We start from the raw sequence: 17,188 nt of genomic DNA, 5'->3' as shown, positions 1-17,188 counted from the left end.
AATCACGACCTTCTAGATTGGAATAGATTCTACAATGCTTCTACACTATACCACCAAGTTTTCATCAAGGCTTCATCAACCCCTCTAATGGAGGTTTTAGCCTTGAATCATTCCGCAATCATTCCCATATGAATCTAAACTACACATATTATCAAGATTCGAAATTTACTAATCTAAACTAAACAATGATTAAATTCCAATTAACAACTAAGAAATGGTAACCAATCAACAATTAAAACTAGATCTAATAGATTGAAATAACACAATTCGAAATTGATAAAATAACTATTTTATTTATCTAATCAATCAAGAACAATGATTCAAAGACTTAATCTAAAACAAGAATTGAAAATGGAACTAAAACTTAATTTAATTAATGAAAACAGATCTAGAATTATCTATATTATTTTAGGTCTAACTAGCTACCATTAACAAAGAGCTAAGCTTTGGTTTTTATACTTTCAGATCCAAAAATCGTGCATGGGCTTGGAGCCATGTTTTGGGCCAGAGAATCAGGCCCAAAACCCAATTCTTTCAGTCCAAAAAGGCCTCTTCTTGCTGCAGTTGGCTTCAATAGACTTTTCGTGCACTTCTGCTCCTCTGAATGGGTCAAGGCTTAGACCATTGGAAAGCTCTTTCCGAGCTGGTCATTTTGACATAAGGTAGGCCCCATTCCGAGGTCTGAGTCCAAAGATACGGCTTTCGGAAGTTCTGGTGACTTGTGTGCTGTTTCAACCCGCGTCGACTTTTCAGCTTTTGACCAGGCTTTAGAAAGGCTTTGTCTTCTTGAATCTTGGCCTTTAATCATGGAACTCCTTAGTAACCGACCTTAGCTCCTTTATCTCGCTAAAGTGGCACATTTCTGCACATAATGGACTTTGAAACCTGAAATGCAATAAAACACGTAATCAGTGTTAACTCTTAATTATTACTCACATAATTCGTCTAAAAGTATGACTGTTGTAGGGTTAAAACTACAGTTTTGGGCTCTTATCATAGCATGAAACCTAGGAGAGTTTAGAACTTACTATTCTAAATCCAGTATAAAAGATACCAGGGTTGTTATAAAATCAAAAATATGGTTTGTTTCCGTTTTTGGGTTTGGAAATTTCCTATTTTCAGAAATTGCCTTAAACACTGTAAAATCCAAAACACCCGAAGCGCACTTCGCTTCAAGTTGAGTGCGACTTCAAACAAACACTGTAACTCCAAAATCATCGAGCGCACTCGCGCCCAAGTGGAAGCGCACTACCAGCCCTCCGGAACACGAAAATTTCCAATTTTCTCGGGGTTGTTCCGTGATTTTTGGAGCCGCTCAAAAGAGTAGTTGAGATGACATCTCCTATAGTCATACCTGAACAGTCTTTCGAAGACGTGTTGGGAACCGATACCTATGGAGCATCGTTCCGCGAGCGGATCGTGTAGTTAGGATGGCGCCATCTACTGGTAAGTGATGACGATTCATATTAAGCATAGCTTACTGCTTATTTCTACGACCACGTTAGTTTCTATTGTAATCAGGATGGAGAACAAGAATTCTTCGTCATAGTCGATGACACGACACTAGAATTCAATAAATATGTGGTAGCTTTCGTTTCGGGATTACCAATACCTGATCCTGTTCACACATGGGGATATATGACCGATAATGCATACCTCTATGATTATACATATTTCCATGAGTATTATGGGGGAGGGGTATTTCGAGTAATGGACCAGGGGCGATATAGCATTGCCCTTGGTAGCCTGTCCCTAAATGTAGGCACCACCATGTTATTCATCCTGATGAATATTTTGGGGAATGGCGCTTCACTTCGCAAACAAGATCGCTGGTGACATTTTCCTCGCTTTAGCTGAGGGACATTGCCGATATGACATTCCCCGAGTTTTAGTCGCTAGTCTTAAGAGAGCCCAAAGCATGAGGCGTAAGTATCTTCTTATGCCTGTTTAGGTAAGCCACATCATGCGTAGTTGTTTACCTGTATTCTGTGCCCAATTCACAGATTGGAAAAGGGTTGAAGTCATGAGACCCACCAATTGGGTGGTTCGCTCAATACAAATTATGACTTGGCCGGGATGGCAGGTGCAGCCTCATTTGGTCGCCCCGTACATCCCATCAGACATAATAACACTTAAGAGGCTAGCATTAGTAGATGATAAATGGCGGCAAGCTTGGCAAGTTATAATGGCCCCGCGGGGATCTTGAAGGAACCTCATCTCTTTGATGAGGAGGAGGATGCTTAAGCGGGAGATAAGGTAAGTTTTAGATTTGTTATTGTGTGCTTATGTCCCAAGCAATTTAATTCTGTTAACCCCATAATGGGCAGAACTCTTATAGAGTTGCGTCAGTATTTTTATTTTCCCTATATTAGTATGTTCTAACCTTGTGTTGTAGATGTTCTAGAATTTCACGCGTTTCCATGGTATTTTTTCTACCCTCTTTCTTTAAATGCTTTGAGGGCAAAGCATGCTTCTTGTTTGGGGTGGGGGGGGGGGGCATAGAAACACGTGTAATTAAGGCATAAGTTAGGATATACATATGTATAATATGCATTTGTTTTCAAGTTAAAAATTTCAAAAATATAAATAAATAAGTTTATGCTATACACTTAGGAATATTGGTATTGTTTTCTTTCTCTATGCTCATAACAATCTAGAAGTCTCACGTAGCTTTTGCATCAGAATAATTGTTAGAAACTTAGGTTAATATGTAGGTAATAATCTTTGCATCTATCTATAAATATATTACATGAGTATCTATGATTGTTAGCAGTAAGTTTCTGAACTCTAGGCTAGAGTACTTATTCTACAAATCCTGTGAGAATATAGCCTAAAGCCTTATATGAGCGAAACACTTGAGAAATGACACAAGGGAGACGTAAAATCCGGATAGAGATATCACACGTCCACTTGCTTGATCACTAAACCATATCCTAAGCGAGAATTTAGGCCCTTTTTGGATCGATATAGCCAGAAATTCAAACTTATGAATTATTTTCCGCTAGTCACCCCTCTGAGCCTTTCTTTAGCCTTTCATAAACCACAAATCCTTTACCCTATTACAAAAACAAAACAAAATAAAAAAAAAAATCAACCTATCTAATTTAGATAAGTCTGAAAATAGAATGAGGAAGAAAGAAGAAGAGAAAAACCGGTGTAAACAAAAGTTAGTTAATTGCTTCAGAAAAAGAAAAGAAGTTTCCATCCAAGGAAAAGAAAAAAAGTAAAAATAAATAAAAACTCCAAAAATAGAATAAAAGGGAGTCAAAAGCCAAAGAAAAGAAAAAGAAAAATATGGCTAAGGATGAAAACAAAGTATAGAAGCAAAAGAAAATAACAAGGTTTTCACTAAGTTACATAATATGAAGACTCTATTATCTCAGACTTGTCCTTTTGAATATCCATTTCCTTCCTTCTTAAATCATCTCCTAATCCCCGCAACACCTAATAAAGACGTCTAGCTCAATTAGGAATAGGTTAGTATGATAGTAAGTGGCAGATGTGTTTGATCGACTCCGGCTTCCTTGTTTGTCATTGAGATTGTAAGGTAAAGTGTGCCCACTGCACACTAGAGTAGCGAAACTTGAGCGGAAAAATTAGAGTTGTTTTTGTCTTAACATTTATGTGAGGACCTACTTAAGGACGCTAATTCGAAGTTTTCAAAACGAACCTGCTAGGCATTTCATAGTATTACTCATAGTATATATATTTGTATCATAGATGATTGATTATTATGCATATATTAGTTTAGGGTTTTGACTTGGTTATTCTTATTCATTTGCTAGTGAGAAAAATAGATAGTTGAGACATGAATGAGGAAACAATAGTTTTATTTCTTAGTCGTTGTAGTATAGATGAAGTTTGTGAGTACCTTCACTGGAAAACTCTCACGAGGCTATAGCTCGTCCACTAGGGAATTCCTAGTGGTTTAAGGCCTTGTTGCATATGGTCAATGCAATCGCACTCAGCGAAACGAGAGTAGTTAGAACTCCATTTTTGGTCACTTATTTTAATGTCTCATATTTGCTTGAGGACAAGCAAAATGCTGTTTGGGGGTGGTTTGATAAGAGCCCAAAACTGCAGTTTTAACCCTGTAACAGTCATAGTTTTAAACCAATTATATGAGTAATAATTAAGAGTTAATACTGATTACGTGTTTTTATGCGTTTCAGGCTTCAAAGTCAATTATGTGCAGAAATGTGCCACTTTGATGAGATAAAAGAGCAATGGTTGGTTGCTAAGGAGTTCTGTGATTAAAACCCAAGATTCAAGAAGACAAAGCCTTTCTAAAAGCCCGGTCAAAGCTGAAAAGTCAAAGTCAACGCGGGCGTAAACAAAGACACAAAAAGTCGGTGAGAACTTCCGAAGGCCGTATCTTTGGACTCAGACCTCGGAATTGGGTCTACCTTATGTCAAAACGACCGGTTCGGAAGGAGCTTTCCAATGGTCCTAGCCTTGGACCAATCAGAGGAGCAGAAGTGGACGAAAAGTCTATCGAAGCCAACTACAGCTGAAGAGGCCTTTTTGGACTGAAAGTATTGGGTTTTGGGCCTGATTCTCTGGCGCAAAACATGGCTCCAAGCCCATGCACGATTTTTGGATCTGAACATATAAAAAACAAAAGCTTAGTTCTTTGTTAATGGTAGCTAGTTAGACCTAAAACTATAGATAATTCTAGATCTAGTTTTCATTAAATAAAATTAAGTTTAGTTTAAATTCAATTCTTGTTTTAGATTAAACTATTAGAATCATTGTTCTTCATTAGTTTGATAAATAAAATAGTTAGTTTGTCAATTTTGATTTTTGTCATTTACAATTGTTTAGATCTAAATTCCTTTATTACTTGTTATTCATTTCCTAGTTATTACCTAAGATGTCAATTATTGTTTAGTTAAATTGCATAAATATAGAAATTTTATATGATGTCTAGTTTTAAATCAATATGAAATGATAGTAGTATGAATCAAGGCTAAACCTCCATTAGAGGGGTTGAAGAAGCCTTGATGACGCTTGATCTTTGTTAAACTTAGAAATCGTCGTGATAATTATTCCACTCTAGAAACGATTAATTCACCATGAGAATGGGTTTAATCGCTCACATGCTAGTTATGAATTGGTAGAAATATCATGTATAATTAGGGATTATAATTACTATTTTGATATGCGAAACATTCAATTTGGATCACGACGAGTCTTTGTTAGTAGGATTTCGAGTTAAGGTAGATTCAATTCCCTTTAATTCTTTATCTAGATTCAAACCCTTAGCATTCTATCATTTCGTTATTCGTAACTTGTTAATTGAATTTACCTCGTAGTATAGAATTCCCCTCGTAAACCTCTCATTAGACTTAAGACCGATTAGTTGACTAGAAAACATTCCATGCTAAAGAACTAGGAGTGGAATGAATTTGTTACTCCACTCTATTTCGATAGAATTGAGAGTAGAAAACTTGATAAACCTAGGCTCGTAATAAGATTTAGTTTACTTACGTTTTGAGTTTCATCGTTCATTTCGTAGGTAATCTATCATTTTTATGTTTATCACATTACTTTTGTAATAACTCTAATTCTTTATATTTTGAATGAGAATCATATGGGCAAATGTTATGCATATTATATATGTTCTTAGTTATATGCATGTGTCTAATACTTAATGTTGTAGATGATATGGTGTGTGGTGACACACAGAAGATCATATCATCAGTACCTTATAAAGTATAAGTAATCATTCACAACCTAGATGGATTTGGACAAACCATTGGTACAGTTGTAGTACAATCTGGTATTAGTCTATCTTGACTATAGGATTATACTAGTATACTTTGTGTGTATTGAACAGGACCAAGTGAGGTTGTTTCTCTTTATACTGACTATATAAGAGAACAAATGCCTCTGTTGTTATGGATGCTTGTCCTCTTAATACGAATATAATAATGGGCACTTACGTGCATTATACATTATTTTAAATCATCAATGAGTGAGATTCATTTGTGAATCAACAAACTCGATGGATTGGATAATGACATTGTATGTAAGGTGTGATGTTGATTATAGAAGGAATCCGTGTCCCGCAAGAAGTCGGGTTGATGATGTCCCCTTGAAGAGCTCATAAGGATTGCCATGTAAACCCTGCAGGTGGATTTGATCCTACATGACAATGAGGTTAAGTGGTACTACTCAAGGACATAACAAGTTGATTAATGTAGTTGTCAATAACTTGACTTAATCAACGGGCATTCAATATCTTAAACACGAAGAGATCAACGAGCATATAGTATGGCGCCCATAAATGTGACACGTAATTTGGGATTAGGGCGGTAGTGCAACAATGGCCTTTAGTGGAATAAGCCATTTGTTAACGAACTTGGGCCATGTGTTCTAAGCGAACATGGGAATCCAATCCCGTCACGAGGCCTAACCCTAATTTCTCCTCATAGTCCTTGTTGTTGCCTATAAAAAGAAACCTCTTTCTCTGGCTATTTTTTATATTTAGCTCTCAAGGTTTTACTCAAGTAAAAGCAGATCCAAATTCGGTTCTAAGGTTGTGAGAGAGAGAGAGAGGCCAAGAGAGAAAGAAGAGGTTGGAAGATCGTTGCCCACACAACGCCCACTTTGCGCATAGGAATACAACAGAAGATCAAAAGGTTGTTGATTTCATAGCTATTGGATTCTCAGAGATAAATTTCTAACCAAACCGTGACACCCCTTATTCCGCTGCGCATGGGTGTTTCGCTGTTCGTAGTGAATCATTCGGTGAAACCATATCGGTTTCTATAGATATTGCGCTTGGAGTTTTGGAAGCTACGTGACTTCCAATTGATAAGGCTGAAGCCAATATAGCTGTGACCTTGAACCTGTCCTATTGTCGCTCTGTTGTTCACCTTGCCAAGGTAAGACTTTCTTCTTTATTCAATGTTCAGTTTGTCTCATTACGTTACTTACAGACCCTATATTCTTCTCTAGTTAGTGAATAACTTTTTGGCTATGAAAGACCCCATCTTTGCGGCCTGTGCTGATTCATCCAATAATCCCATAGCTGCCAATGAGCTGATCTAGGTGAAAGAGGTCACTGAGAAGAGAACTTCGGAGCTGCAGATCCAGTTTGACCAGCTCTTGGCGAAAGAGGAGAAATCTGATACTAGCTTTAGGAACATGAGAGACAATATCTCCAACCATCAAAGCTCTCTAGATAAAGCCCAAAAAGGAGCTGCTAATGCTACCATTTGGAAAGTGATGTTCTTGGAACTGCGCGCCCACTTTCCTACCCTACAAGCACAACATGATCAAGTCCAAGGGGAACTTAACTGTAGGAACACTGAGATGAGGACACTTGGGCAAGTCATTTCCCATGCAAATGAGGTCATGTCAGGCTATGAGAGGACTCTAAAAGAAAAACGTCTTCGCTTTGATAAGAAGACTGATGACCTCTTGGCAGAAACCTCTGAGTTCTATTCTCAAGTGGTGAAGGAGGTAAGGAAGAGGTCAGCTGACAATGTCGTTCGCTTTGCTCTGAGAGTACTTGATGTTTCTTAAGAGTTGTTCGAAACTGCCAGACAAGTTAAGTTTGGGGAGGCTATTGAGGCTACTGGATATGTCTCTCGGTTGGATGCTCAGGGGCGAGTGACCAACCCTTTCATCTTGTTTCCTGATCTACACACTAGCATCTCAGTTATCCAGGAAAAACTTATGCTTGATGTTTCCTCATCCTCTGAAAAAGACACCGATGATGACATGCCTCCCATTCAACTTACCTTTTTGCTAGTTCCAGTTTCAGGTGAGTGTTTTGTTCAGTCTTCAACCATTCTAGTTAATCCAACCACACAGTCTGTTCTTGAGAGTGAAGCATGAGTTCCTGATGCTGGTGCAAAAACAAGCACTGATGGTGAACTAAAGTTTGACTCTATCCCTGCTTCATAAGCTTTTCAGTTGATGATTCACAAAAATAATTATTCTTAAACAATTATTCTATGGGTCTGTAATATCAAGCTATGTAGCTCACATGCAATTTACTTTACTGAGCTCTATAGCTCTTCTATTTTATGCATGCTATTTACTTACTGAGCTTTGTAGCTCTTCTATTTTATGTATGCCTTCGAAGTATTTTATGTTATATTACATATATTACTGTGCATACTCTACCCCTATGCCCCCAAAGTTCATTTGTAACAACAATAGGTGACCCTAGTAGGCTAAACAGATTAAGATGATGCATAACTAGAATATGATCAGGATGTCATGGGAGCTGTTTCAACTTAACTATAACTGAGAGTACGATCGCATAGAGGCATATGCCTTTGCGGAAGCAACTCAGTGCCATGAGCACAACACTGTGTTTAATAACGATAGGTCTAATTTATTTTTTAAAAAATAAAAAGGGTATCGCCTGAACAGTAATGGAGGAGTCTTCCTCAGCACCATCATGCTGATGTAGTTCTAGGCCAATGATGGTATGCTAGGATCTGGATCCCACCCAGATCTTCCTAGCAACCCCTGTGTTTGATGTTTTGAGAGCGCCCGGAACTGGCATACAGCTCAGGCTCACAAGAACACTATCTCTTGTTCTAAGTCAAACCGGCATACAATTTACTGAACAATTAGCATGGTTATATCCCTAAAGACTTAACCCATCAATGATATTTGCAGTTTAAAAGAACTGGCATACAGTTCCAGCTGCATGGGGCTTAGAAAGGGACTGTCAGTTCGATTTTCCCTTACTCAGTATCACTGGTTCCAAAGCAAATTGGCATACAATATTCTTGAACAGATAGTGAGAAAATAATTCCCAAAAGGCTTAGTCCATTGAGGATAATAATGAACGTGGAAAGGATATATTCGATTGCAAAGTGAAGAACTTTATTGATGGTAAAATATACATAACAAAGCATGAAATATCAATTTATTGATAGTACTTGCGAAGGTGTTGTCCGTTCCACGATTTGACAAGAACGTCACCTTCAATAGTGTGTAGGTAGTAAAAACTAGTTCGACTAACTTTGTCGATGATGTATGGTCCTTCCCAGTTAGGTCCAAGTTTGTCGTTGGGCTCTGGGATCTCACGGAGAACTAGATCGCCAATTTAGAAAGATCAGATCCGGACTCTCTTGTCGTATGATCTTTTTGAAGTCTATTGGTTAGCAGCTAAGCGAAGTGCGACACCTTCTCACTTTTCGTCTAAGAGATCCATTTCTCTACATAACAGCTCCGCATTGTCTAGAGTGTGCACTACATTTGACTTCTGAGTGGGAGCTACTAGTTCTGGAGGTATGACAACTTCAGTTCCTTAGGTCAGTGAAAATGGAGACTCACCAGTTGACTGCCTAGGTATAGTTCGGTACGCTCATAGGACCTTAGGCAGTTCTCCGACCCATAAACCTTTCACGTCATCTAATTTACACTTCATGTTATCCAAGATGACCCTTTTAGAGGCTTTAACCTTGACATTGCCTTATTGATACCTTGGAGTTGAGAACAGATGGATGATGTGAAACTCCTCACACAGTTCAGCAACCAGTCCTCTAGCGAAATGTTGCCCATTATCTGAAATGATAACTTTGGGTATGCCAAACCTGTAGACAATGTTGTTCCAAATAAACTTTCTGACGTCCTCTTCTCGAATGAAGACAAGGGGAAATGCTTCTATCTACTTGATGAAGTAATCTGTTGCGACCAGCAAGAATCTGACATTGCTAGGAGTGGGTGGTAGGGGTCCTACAATATCAGTTCCCCATTGGGCGAATGGTCATGGGCTGGCCAATGGGTGCAGTTCTGTTGCTGGAGCATGAATAAGTGGAGCAAATCGTTGACACTTTTCGTACTTGCAGCAAAAAACTTGCACATCCTTTTACATATAAGGCCAAAAGTATCCTTGCCTTAGGATCTTGAGAGCTAGAGTTCTTCCCCTAGTATGGTTGCCACAAATTTCTTCATGAACTTCTCGCATAACCTATTCAGCGAGATATGGGGAGAGACATCTGAAATGAGGTCCTAGAAAGGACTTCTTGAATAGATCGTCTCCTACGAGGGTAAATATTTGTATCTTTGCAAGCAGACGCCTTGCTATACTCTTATATTTAGGGAGTGTCCCTTCTTTGAGGTAGGACTTATATAGATCCATCCAAGTTGGAGTAATGGTGGGAACAACACAAATTGTTGTAACCAGGACCTGAATGTTAGGTTTCTCCTGGAACTCGATAAGGATTGAACGAGACTCGCCGTTGCCCAACATTAAGGCAACATATGCCAAAGCATCTGGGTGTCTATTGGCTGACCGAGGCAGCTGATAGAACTGAATGTTCTCAAACTTGCTCTGAAGGCCCCTTACTAGTTCCAGGTATTTTCCCATTCATTCATCCCTGGCCTCGTATTCACCATCTACTTGAAAAATAACCAGCTGTGAGTCACTAAAACCTGTGAGGTATGTCAGGCGCAGATTGAGAGCCATTGTGAGGCCAACAAGAGTGGCTTCATATTCTGCCTTATTGTTGGAAACATTCCAACCTAAACGGATGGATTTCTCCAATCGCATATTGTCAAGAGTGACTAACACAACTCCAATTCCAATGCCTTTGTCGTTCGAAGATCCATCCACAAACAACCGTCACCCGGAGCTTGGCTCCTAGGGATCTAGACGGTTTTTTTGAGATTCAGGCTGGACGTGATCATCTGAATTGGGGATAGTTAAGTTATACCCGGTGTAGGTCATTGGGAAATCTCCCAAGAATTCTGCTAGTGCCTGACCCTTCTCTGAGATTCTGGGGACGTAAATAATATCATATTCTGATAGTTGCACAAACAATTTTGCTAGCCTCCCTGACCTATTCGGTCTTTCTAGAACTGACCGTAATTAGTACTCTGTGATTACTCTGATAGTGTGGGACTGGAAGTATGGTCGCAACTTTTCTGCTGCAAAAACAAGTGCTAGAGCGACTCTTTTGAGTTTTGGGTACCTTGTTTCTACTGGAAGAAGCATGCGGCTCAAGAAATAGACAGGTTTTTCAACCTTATTTCATTTATTCGTATTAGTACAAAACTGATACCATAGTCCGACGAACAGAGATAAAGACGCAAGACTTCTCCCTCAACTGGCTTGGAGAGGATTGGTGGTGCCCCCAGGTATGTTTTGAGCTGATTAAATGCTTTCTGTCATTCTTCCATCCATGCAAATGAGGTATTCTTTCGCAGTAACTGAAAGAGAGGTTTGCACTTATCTAAACTTTTGGAGATGAACCTGTTCAGAGCTGCTAACCTGCCTATAACTTTTGGAACCTCCTTCATATTTTTGGGTGAGGGCATATCTAGGAGTGCTCGGATTTGATCGGGGTTCGCCTCGATTCCACTTTTAGTAACTAAATACCCCAAAAACTTCCCTGATGAGACAGTGAAAACACACTTTGCAGGGTTGAGCTTCATCCGATACTCCCTGAGAATGTCGAATGCACGCTTCAGGTGGGAGAGATGATCTCCTCATCTTAGGCTTTTAACCAAAAGATCTTCTACATACACCTCCACAATGTCACCTATTAAGCCTTTGAACATCTTGTTAACCAATCGCTGGTATGTAGCCCCTGCATTTTTCAGTCCGAATGGCATGACCTGATAGCAGTACAGGCCATCCTCAGTTGTGAAACTGGCGTGCTTGTGGTCCTCTTCATGTAAGGGGATCTGGTTGTAACTAGATGACCCATCTGTGAAAGACAACAGTTCATGTACAGCCGTTGCATCCACCAATTTATCAATTCATGGTAGAGGGTAGCTGTCTTTTGGACATGCACGGTTCAGATTCGTGAAGTCGATACAGATTCTCCATGACCTATTCTTCTTTCTTACTGGGGGCAATATTAAAAATCTAAGTAGGAAAATTGATTTCTCTAACAAATTTAGCTGCCTTTAGCTTTTCAACCTCGGCTTCTACACCTTTAGATCTATCAGCACCTATTTTCCTTGGTTTCTGCTTGACCACTATTGCATCACTACGGACATTAAGTTGGTGGCATGCCACATGGGGATCAATTCCTAGCATTTCTTCAAACCACAAAGAAAACACATCTTTGTGCTCTTGGAAAAACTGTATCAGAGCCATGCGCTCTTCAGAACTCAACATGGGGCCGATGAAAGTGGTTTTTGGTGAGCTACCTCCCCCAATATCACCTTCTTCCAATGGCTCCAGTGAGGGGGGATCCTCCCTCTCTCTTGGGACTAGGTCCAGGAGAAGGGATCCAACTGTAATTACTATTTGGCGGGTGGCCCCACCTCCATTGGTTCAGAAGGGAGAGGGGACTGCTTTGTTGCCAAAGCATAGCACGTCTTGGCAGCCACCTGATCTCCTCTGATTGTCTCAATTTTCCCATGATGTGGGAATTTAAGACATTGGTGATAGGTGCTGGAAACGGCTCTGAGTCTGTGTAGCCAGGTCCTACCTAAAATCATGTGATATGGTGTGTTAGCTTTTACCACAACAAAGTTTATGATAAGAGTTACCGGACCAGTGGCTATAGGTAACTGGATCTCCTCAACTGTGAGGGCTTTGTCCCTACTGAATCCATAGAGGTTGGAGCTAGTGGCAACCATCTCCACATCTGGGATTTGCAACTTTTTGAATGCATCATAGTAGACTACATCTGCTGAACTACCTGGGTCCACCCATATACGATGCAAATCATAATCTCCAAAAGGGAGTGTGAGAACCAGCGCATCTTCATGTGGGCTTTGCATGTTAAGGTAGTCAGCTTCATTGAAAAGAATGAGCGGATCTTTTTGGGGTACTATGTTGACCTAAGATCCTGTATTCAGTTCGCTATTCATGATTTTCATCTTCTTGGCGATGCACATTTGATATTGCGCATTCTTGTCAGTGACCAGTCCACTTCGTTTACTTGCTCTAACATAAATTATATTTATCTGGAGTCGGACATTGAGCGGTCCAGTAACTTGGGGATCCTGAACTGACGTGCTGATCTCCTCAGGTTGTACTGCATTTGCATGTTTGTTCCACAAATTGCTTCAAATACACCCTTTCGATCAGATCCTGTAGTTCATTTTTCATGGTCCTACAGGCTCTGGTGCTGTGACCCTTACTTTTATGGAACTTGCAGTATGTTCTTTGGTCTCTGGTATCCAGGGAACCTGGCTTAAGCGGAGCTAGCCATTTGAGGTAACTCTAAGTTTTGATCGAGTCCAAAACCTCATCTGGCATTTTGTTTAGGGGGGCAAAGTTTATGTCCATTGAGGGAAGAGCTTCTATAGTACCTTCCACACGTGGCTTATTATGTTGCTTTCCATCTGTACTACTGGCTACATTCTGGTATTGCCCTCTGGGCATTCGTCCCTTTGCTGGGGATTCGACCCTTTGGTGACCACGATTACGGTCTCTCTTTGATTTTTGAGGGGAAGAATTTACATTCCCTTCTTGAGGAACTCCAGGAACTGTCCGACTAGTTTTCTTCACTTCTTGACGTCTATTCAGGACATCTTCTTCCCACCCCGCATGAGTTTCAACCCTGTCAAGGAGTTCCTCTAAATTACGGGGTGGTTTTCTGGAGAGAGATCCGAATAAGGCGTTGTTTTCATCCAACCCTTGTTTAAAAGCTATTATAACAGTCTGTTCATCACAAGACTCTATTTGGATGGAAATTTCCATGAACCGTTGCATGTAGGATCTCAGTGCCTCTCCATCTTTTTCTTGATGTTGAACAATGCATCGATCAATTTAGGTTGATGCTTGTTGCACGAGTTCCTATCTATGAAGGTCCAAAATAGTTCTTCTAAGGACCTGATCTGACGTTCAGGTAATCTGTGGTACCACTGGAGCGTAGATCCAGAAAAGGATGCTTTGAATTCTTGACACATGACATGGTCACATCTCTCGTATTGTCCCATTGTGGCATGATACCAAAATACGTGATCCACCGGATCTGACTTGCCACTAAAGACACTGAACTTCGGTTGTCTATAACCACAGGGATATGGTTTCCTTATCACCCGTGATGCGAAAAGAGATCTGCCTGCCCCCATTATGGCAGATTGAACAAGGAAGTCTTACATTTTTCTCCCTTTGCCTGTCATCCGATACATCTGACGGATCAGGTCATTCTTCTCAGTTTCCCATGCAGCTTCTTTAGTAGAATGCTACTTGGTTTGAGCTCTTTTTCTGTGCTGAGGGTCGACATCACAATCTTGGTCTATTGACTCTGGTTCGGATGCTGTATATGAGTCCTCATCTGAGTTGTTGTATTTCGACTCAGATGGCTCGCGTCGAGTTGGACCACCACGCCTTAGGTTCTTTGCACGACCACCTTCTAGAAAGTCATCATCATCGAGATCGATGAGTGGCTCTTTCCCTGTGTCAGATTGATACAGATGCCTCAGCAGCTGTACTTCTCGTTCAAGATTGCTCCTTTGCTGTTCCAGAGTCTGTACTGCCTGGCTTGCCCTAAACAAACTCTAGGTTGGTGAGGACAACATTATCACCATCATGACGCTCTTCTTGAGTGTTATTCCTGGGGCTTGCACTAGGAATTGCTGGTGCGTCAGTGCTGGTCATAGGTCTCTAGAGGAGGTTCCTCACGTAGTGGTAACCAGCATTGTCCCCTCCTTCAGGTGTCTCATGCTCTTCTTCTCTCACAGGGACGCTGCATGTGGTAGTGCCACCCTTTGTTTTCTTTGCTCTTGCTATCACAACAGTAAGAGATTTTAGGCTAAATCAATCGTTTCAAACGAATATTTACCTGTTTTCGTACCCACAGACGGCGCCACTAGATGTAGGGGATTTTTTGAGTTTTCCCTGATCTTCCTCTTTACCGTGTGATCTTGGAACCTTTAAATGAATGGAGAAGGGATGAGATGATTGTGAGTTCAGGGTTGAACCATCTGACGGATACCTATATATCTCCTTATTTATTATGGAGAATCAAACCCTATTTTGCATAGTTCCTAAGAGCGAAATCCCTATGGTTTATATAGGAAGAGCTTTAAGAGTCCTAGGGTTAGGGCTGTCTTCACCGCTTGTGAGTTCCCTTCCATCTTTGGACTCTATCTTCCTATTAGGAATTCCCTCTTTATAGAAGTTTGAATCTAGATCATATCTTTATGAGAGGTAAGTTTCCTTACTGATCATAATGTCCCATCGTGTATGGGAGGATTATATCTAAAAGGAAACTCCTAAGATATGTCTTCACGATTCCTTCCTTATCATCAAAGATTGCCGTCTTCAGTTCCCTTCTGTTTAGGAACTGTCTACATCAGTTCCTAACGACTGGGTAACTGTTATGTTGGAAGGCGGTCACCCATGTGCCTGACATATGTTCACTAAACGCTCGTCCTACGCACAAGATTACTTACTCATAGAACTGATCCGATGGTCATCGTCTCATTCTGAACATCTTTAGTCTTAGGTTATTTCCCATACATGTGTCACCTGTTCAGTGACGGGAAATCCCCCCTACATCCTCAGTGCCTTGCCAACTTCAAAAGCGACACCATTTGATATAACGATATAATTGAATATAATTCTACCTACGAATTAAATGATGAATTTCAAAACGCAAGTAAAACTATTTCTTTTACGAATACTATTTATCAAAGATTTCTACTCTCCATACTATTGGAATAGAGTTGGAATAGAAGATTCGTTCCACTCCTAGTTCTTTAGCATTCAATGTTTTCTACGACTATTAATCCTACCAAAGTCAATGAAAGTTTTACGAAGGGAATTATACTACGATGTGAATTCTAAGAACAACATAAAAACTATAATGATTCAATTACGAAATGCTACGGAATACTAATGTTTGAATCTAGAATAAGAATTAGGGGGGAACTGAATCCACCTTGAATCCAACTTAATAAACTAGCATAGATTGTTGTAATCCAATTCTTACGTTCTTAAGGTAAGAATTGGTCGTTCTAATCCCTAATCAATCATGACAATCTCTACCAAATAATGACTAGCATGTGAGGAAGTCCAACCATTCTCATGGCGAATCAATGACCTTCTAGAGTGGAATAGACTCTTACAACGATTCTACACTACACAATCAAGTTTTCATCAATGCTTCATCAAACCCCTCTAATGGAGGTTTAGCCTTGATTCATCAAACTATCATTTCCATATGAAATTGAATAAAACATAATATAAAGATTGTAACTTTACTATATCAATCTACTCAAGAATTCAATTCGAAATTAAACATCTAAGAAATGAATAACAAACAAGAATTGAAATTAGATCTAAGCAATTTTAAATAGAAAAATTGAAATTATCAAGAACCAACTATTTTATTTATCTAATGAATGATAAACAATTATTCAAATAACTAATCTAAAACAAGGTATGGAAAACTAATTAATTCACTAATAAAAATTCTCAAAACTAGATCTAGATTATTCTCTAATGGCTACTTTCTATCCTAAGCTAATTGATACTTAAGAGCTAAGTCTTGTATGTGGAAATGGAGGAGACTAGATCCACATTTTCGTGCATGGGCTGAGGGTCCATGTTTTGGACTGGAAAATCGAGCCCAAAGCCAAATTCCTTCAGTCCACAGGGCCCTTTTCAGCTATCTTTGACTTCACCAGGCTTTTCGTCTACTTGTACTCCTCTGATTGGGTCAAGGTTTGGACCATTGAAAATCTCTTTTCGAGCCGGTCGTTTTGACATAAGGTACGCCCAATTCTAAGGTTTAAGTCCAAAGATAAGGTCTTCAGAAGTTCTGCTGACTTTTGTGTGCTGTTTCTGCCCGCGTTGACTCTGACTTTTCAGCTTCTCATTGGGCTTTACAAAGGTTTTTTCTCCTTAAATCTTACCCTTTAATCATATAAATTCTTAGCAACCAACCCTTGCTCCTCTATATCACCAAAGTGGAACATTTCTGCATATAATTGACTTCAATGCCTGAAATACATAAAATCACGTACTCAGCATTAACTCTTATTTATTACTCACATAATTGGTCTAAAAGTATTATTGTTAAGGGGTTAAAACTACAGTTTTGGGCTTTTATCAAACCACCCCCAAACAGCATTTTGCTTGTCCTCAAGCAAATATGAGAAATTAGTATAAGTGACAAAAAATGGATTTCTAACTAATCTCGTTTCGCCGAGTGCGATTGCATTAACCATATGCAATAAGGCCTTAAACCACTAGGAATTGCCTAGTGGAGGAGTTATAGCCTCATGAGAGATTTCCAGTGAA

The 17,188-nt window shown here is 39.7% G+C and overlaps 1 protein-coding gene across 1 annotated transcript; it reads right to left on the bottom strand.

Annotated features, from left to right (window-relative positions):
- Positions 1 to 12,228: 12,228 nt before the first annotated feature.
- LOC147493595 (uncharacterized) lies at positions 12,229 to 12,711 on the bottom strand. Its single transcript, XM_086567872.1, has one exon. The coding sequence runs from the start codon at positions 12,709 to 12,711 to the stop codon at positions 12,229 to 12,231; it is 483 nt and encodes a 160-aa protein (XP_086423998.1).
- Between the last annotated feature and the right edge of the window lie 4,477 nt (positions 12,712 to 17,188).

This window comes from Coptis chinensis, chromosome 6 (genome assembly GCF_015680905.1).
Source record: "Coptis chinensis isolate HL-2020 chromosome 6, ASM1568090v1, whole genome shotgun sequence".
Lineage (NCBI taxonomy): Eukaryota > Viridiplantae > Streptophyta > Magnoliopsida > Ranunculales > Ranunculaceae > Coptis > Coptis chinensis.
This window is presented reverse-complemented; position numbering and strand designations above follow the sequence as displayed.

Coding starts and splice junctions, on each gene's coding strand:
- LOC147493595 (XM_086567872.1), bottom strand. CDS start 12,711: ATGCAAAGCCCACATGAAGATGCGCTGGTTCTCACACTCCCTTTTGGA.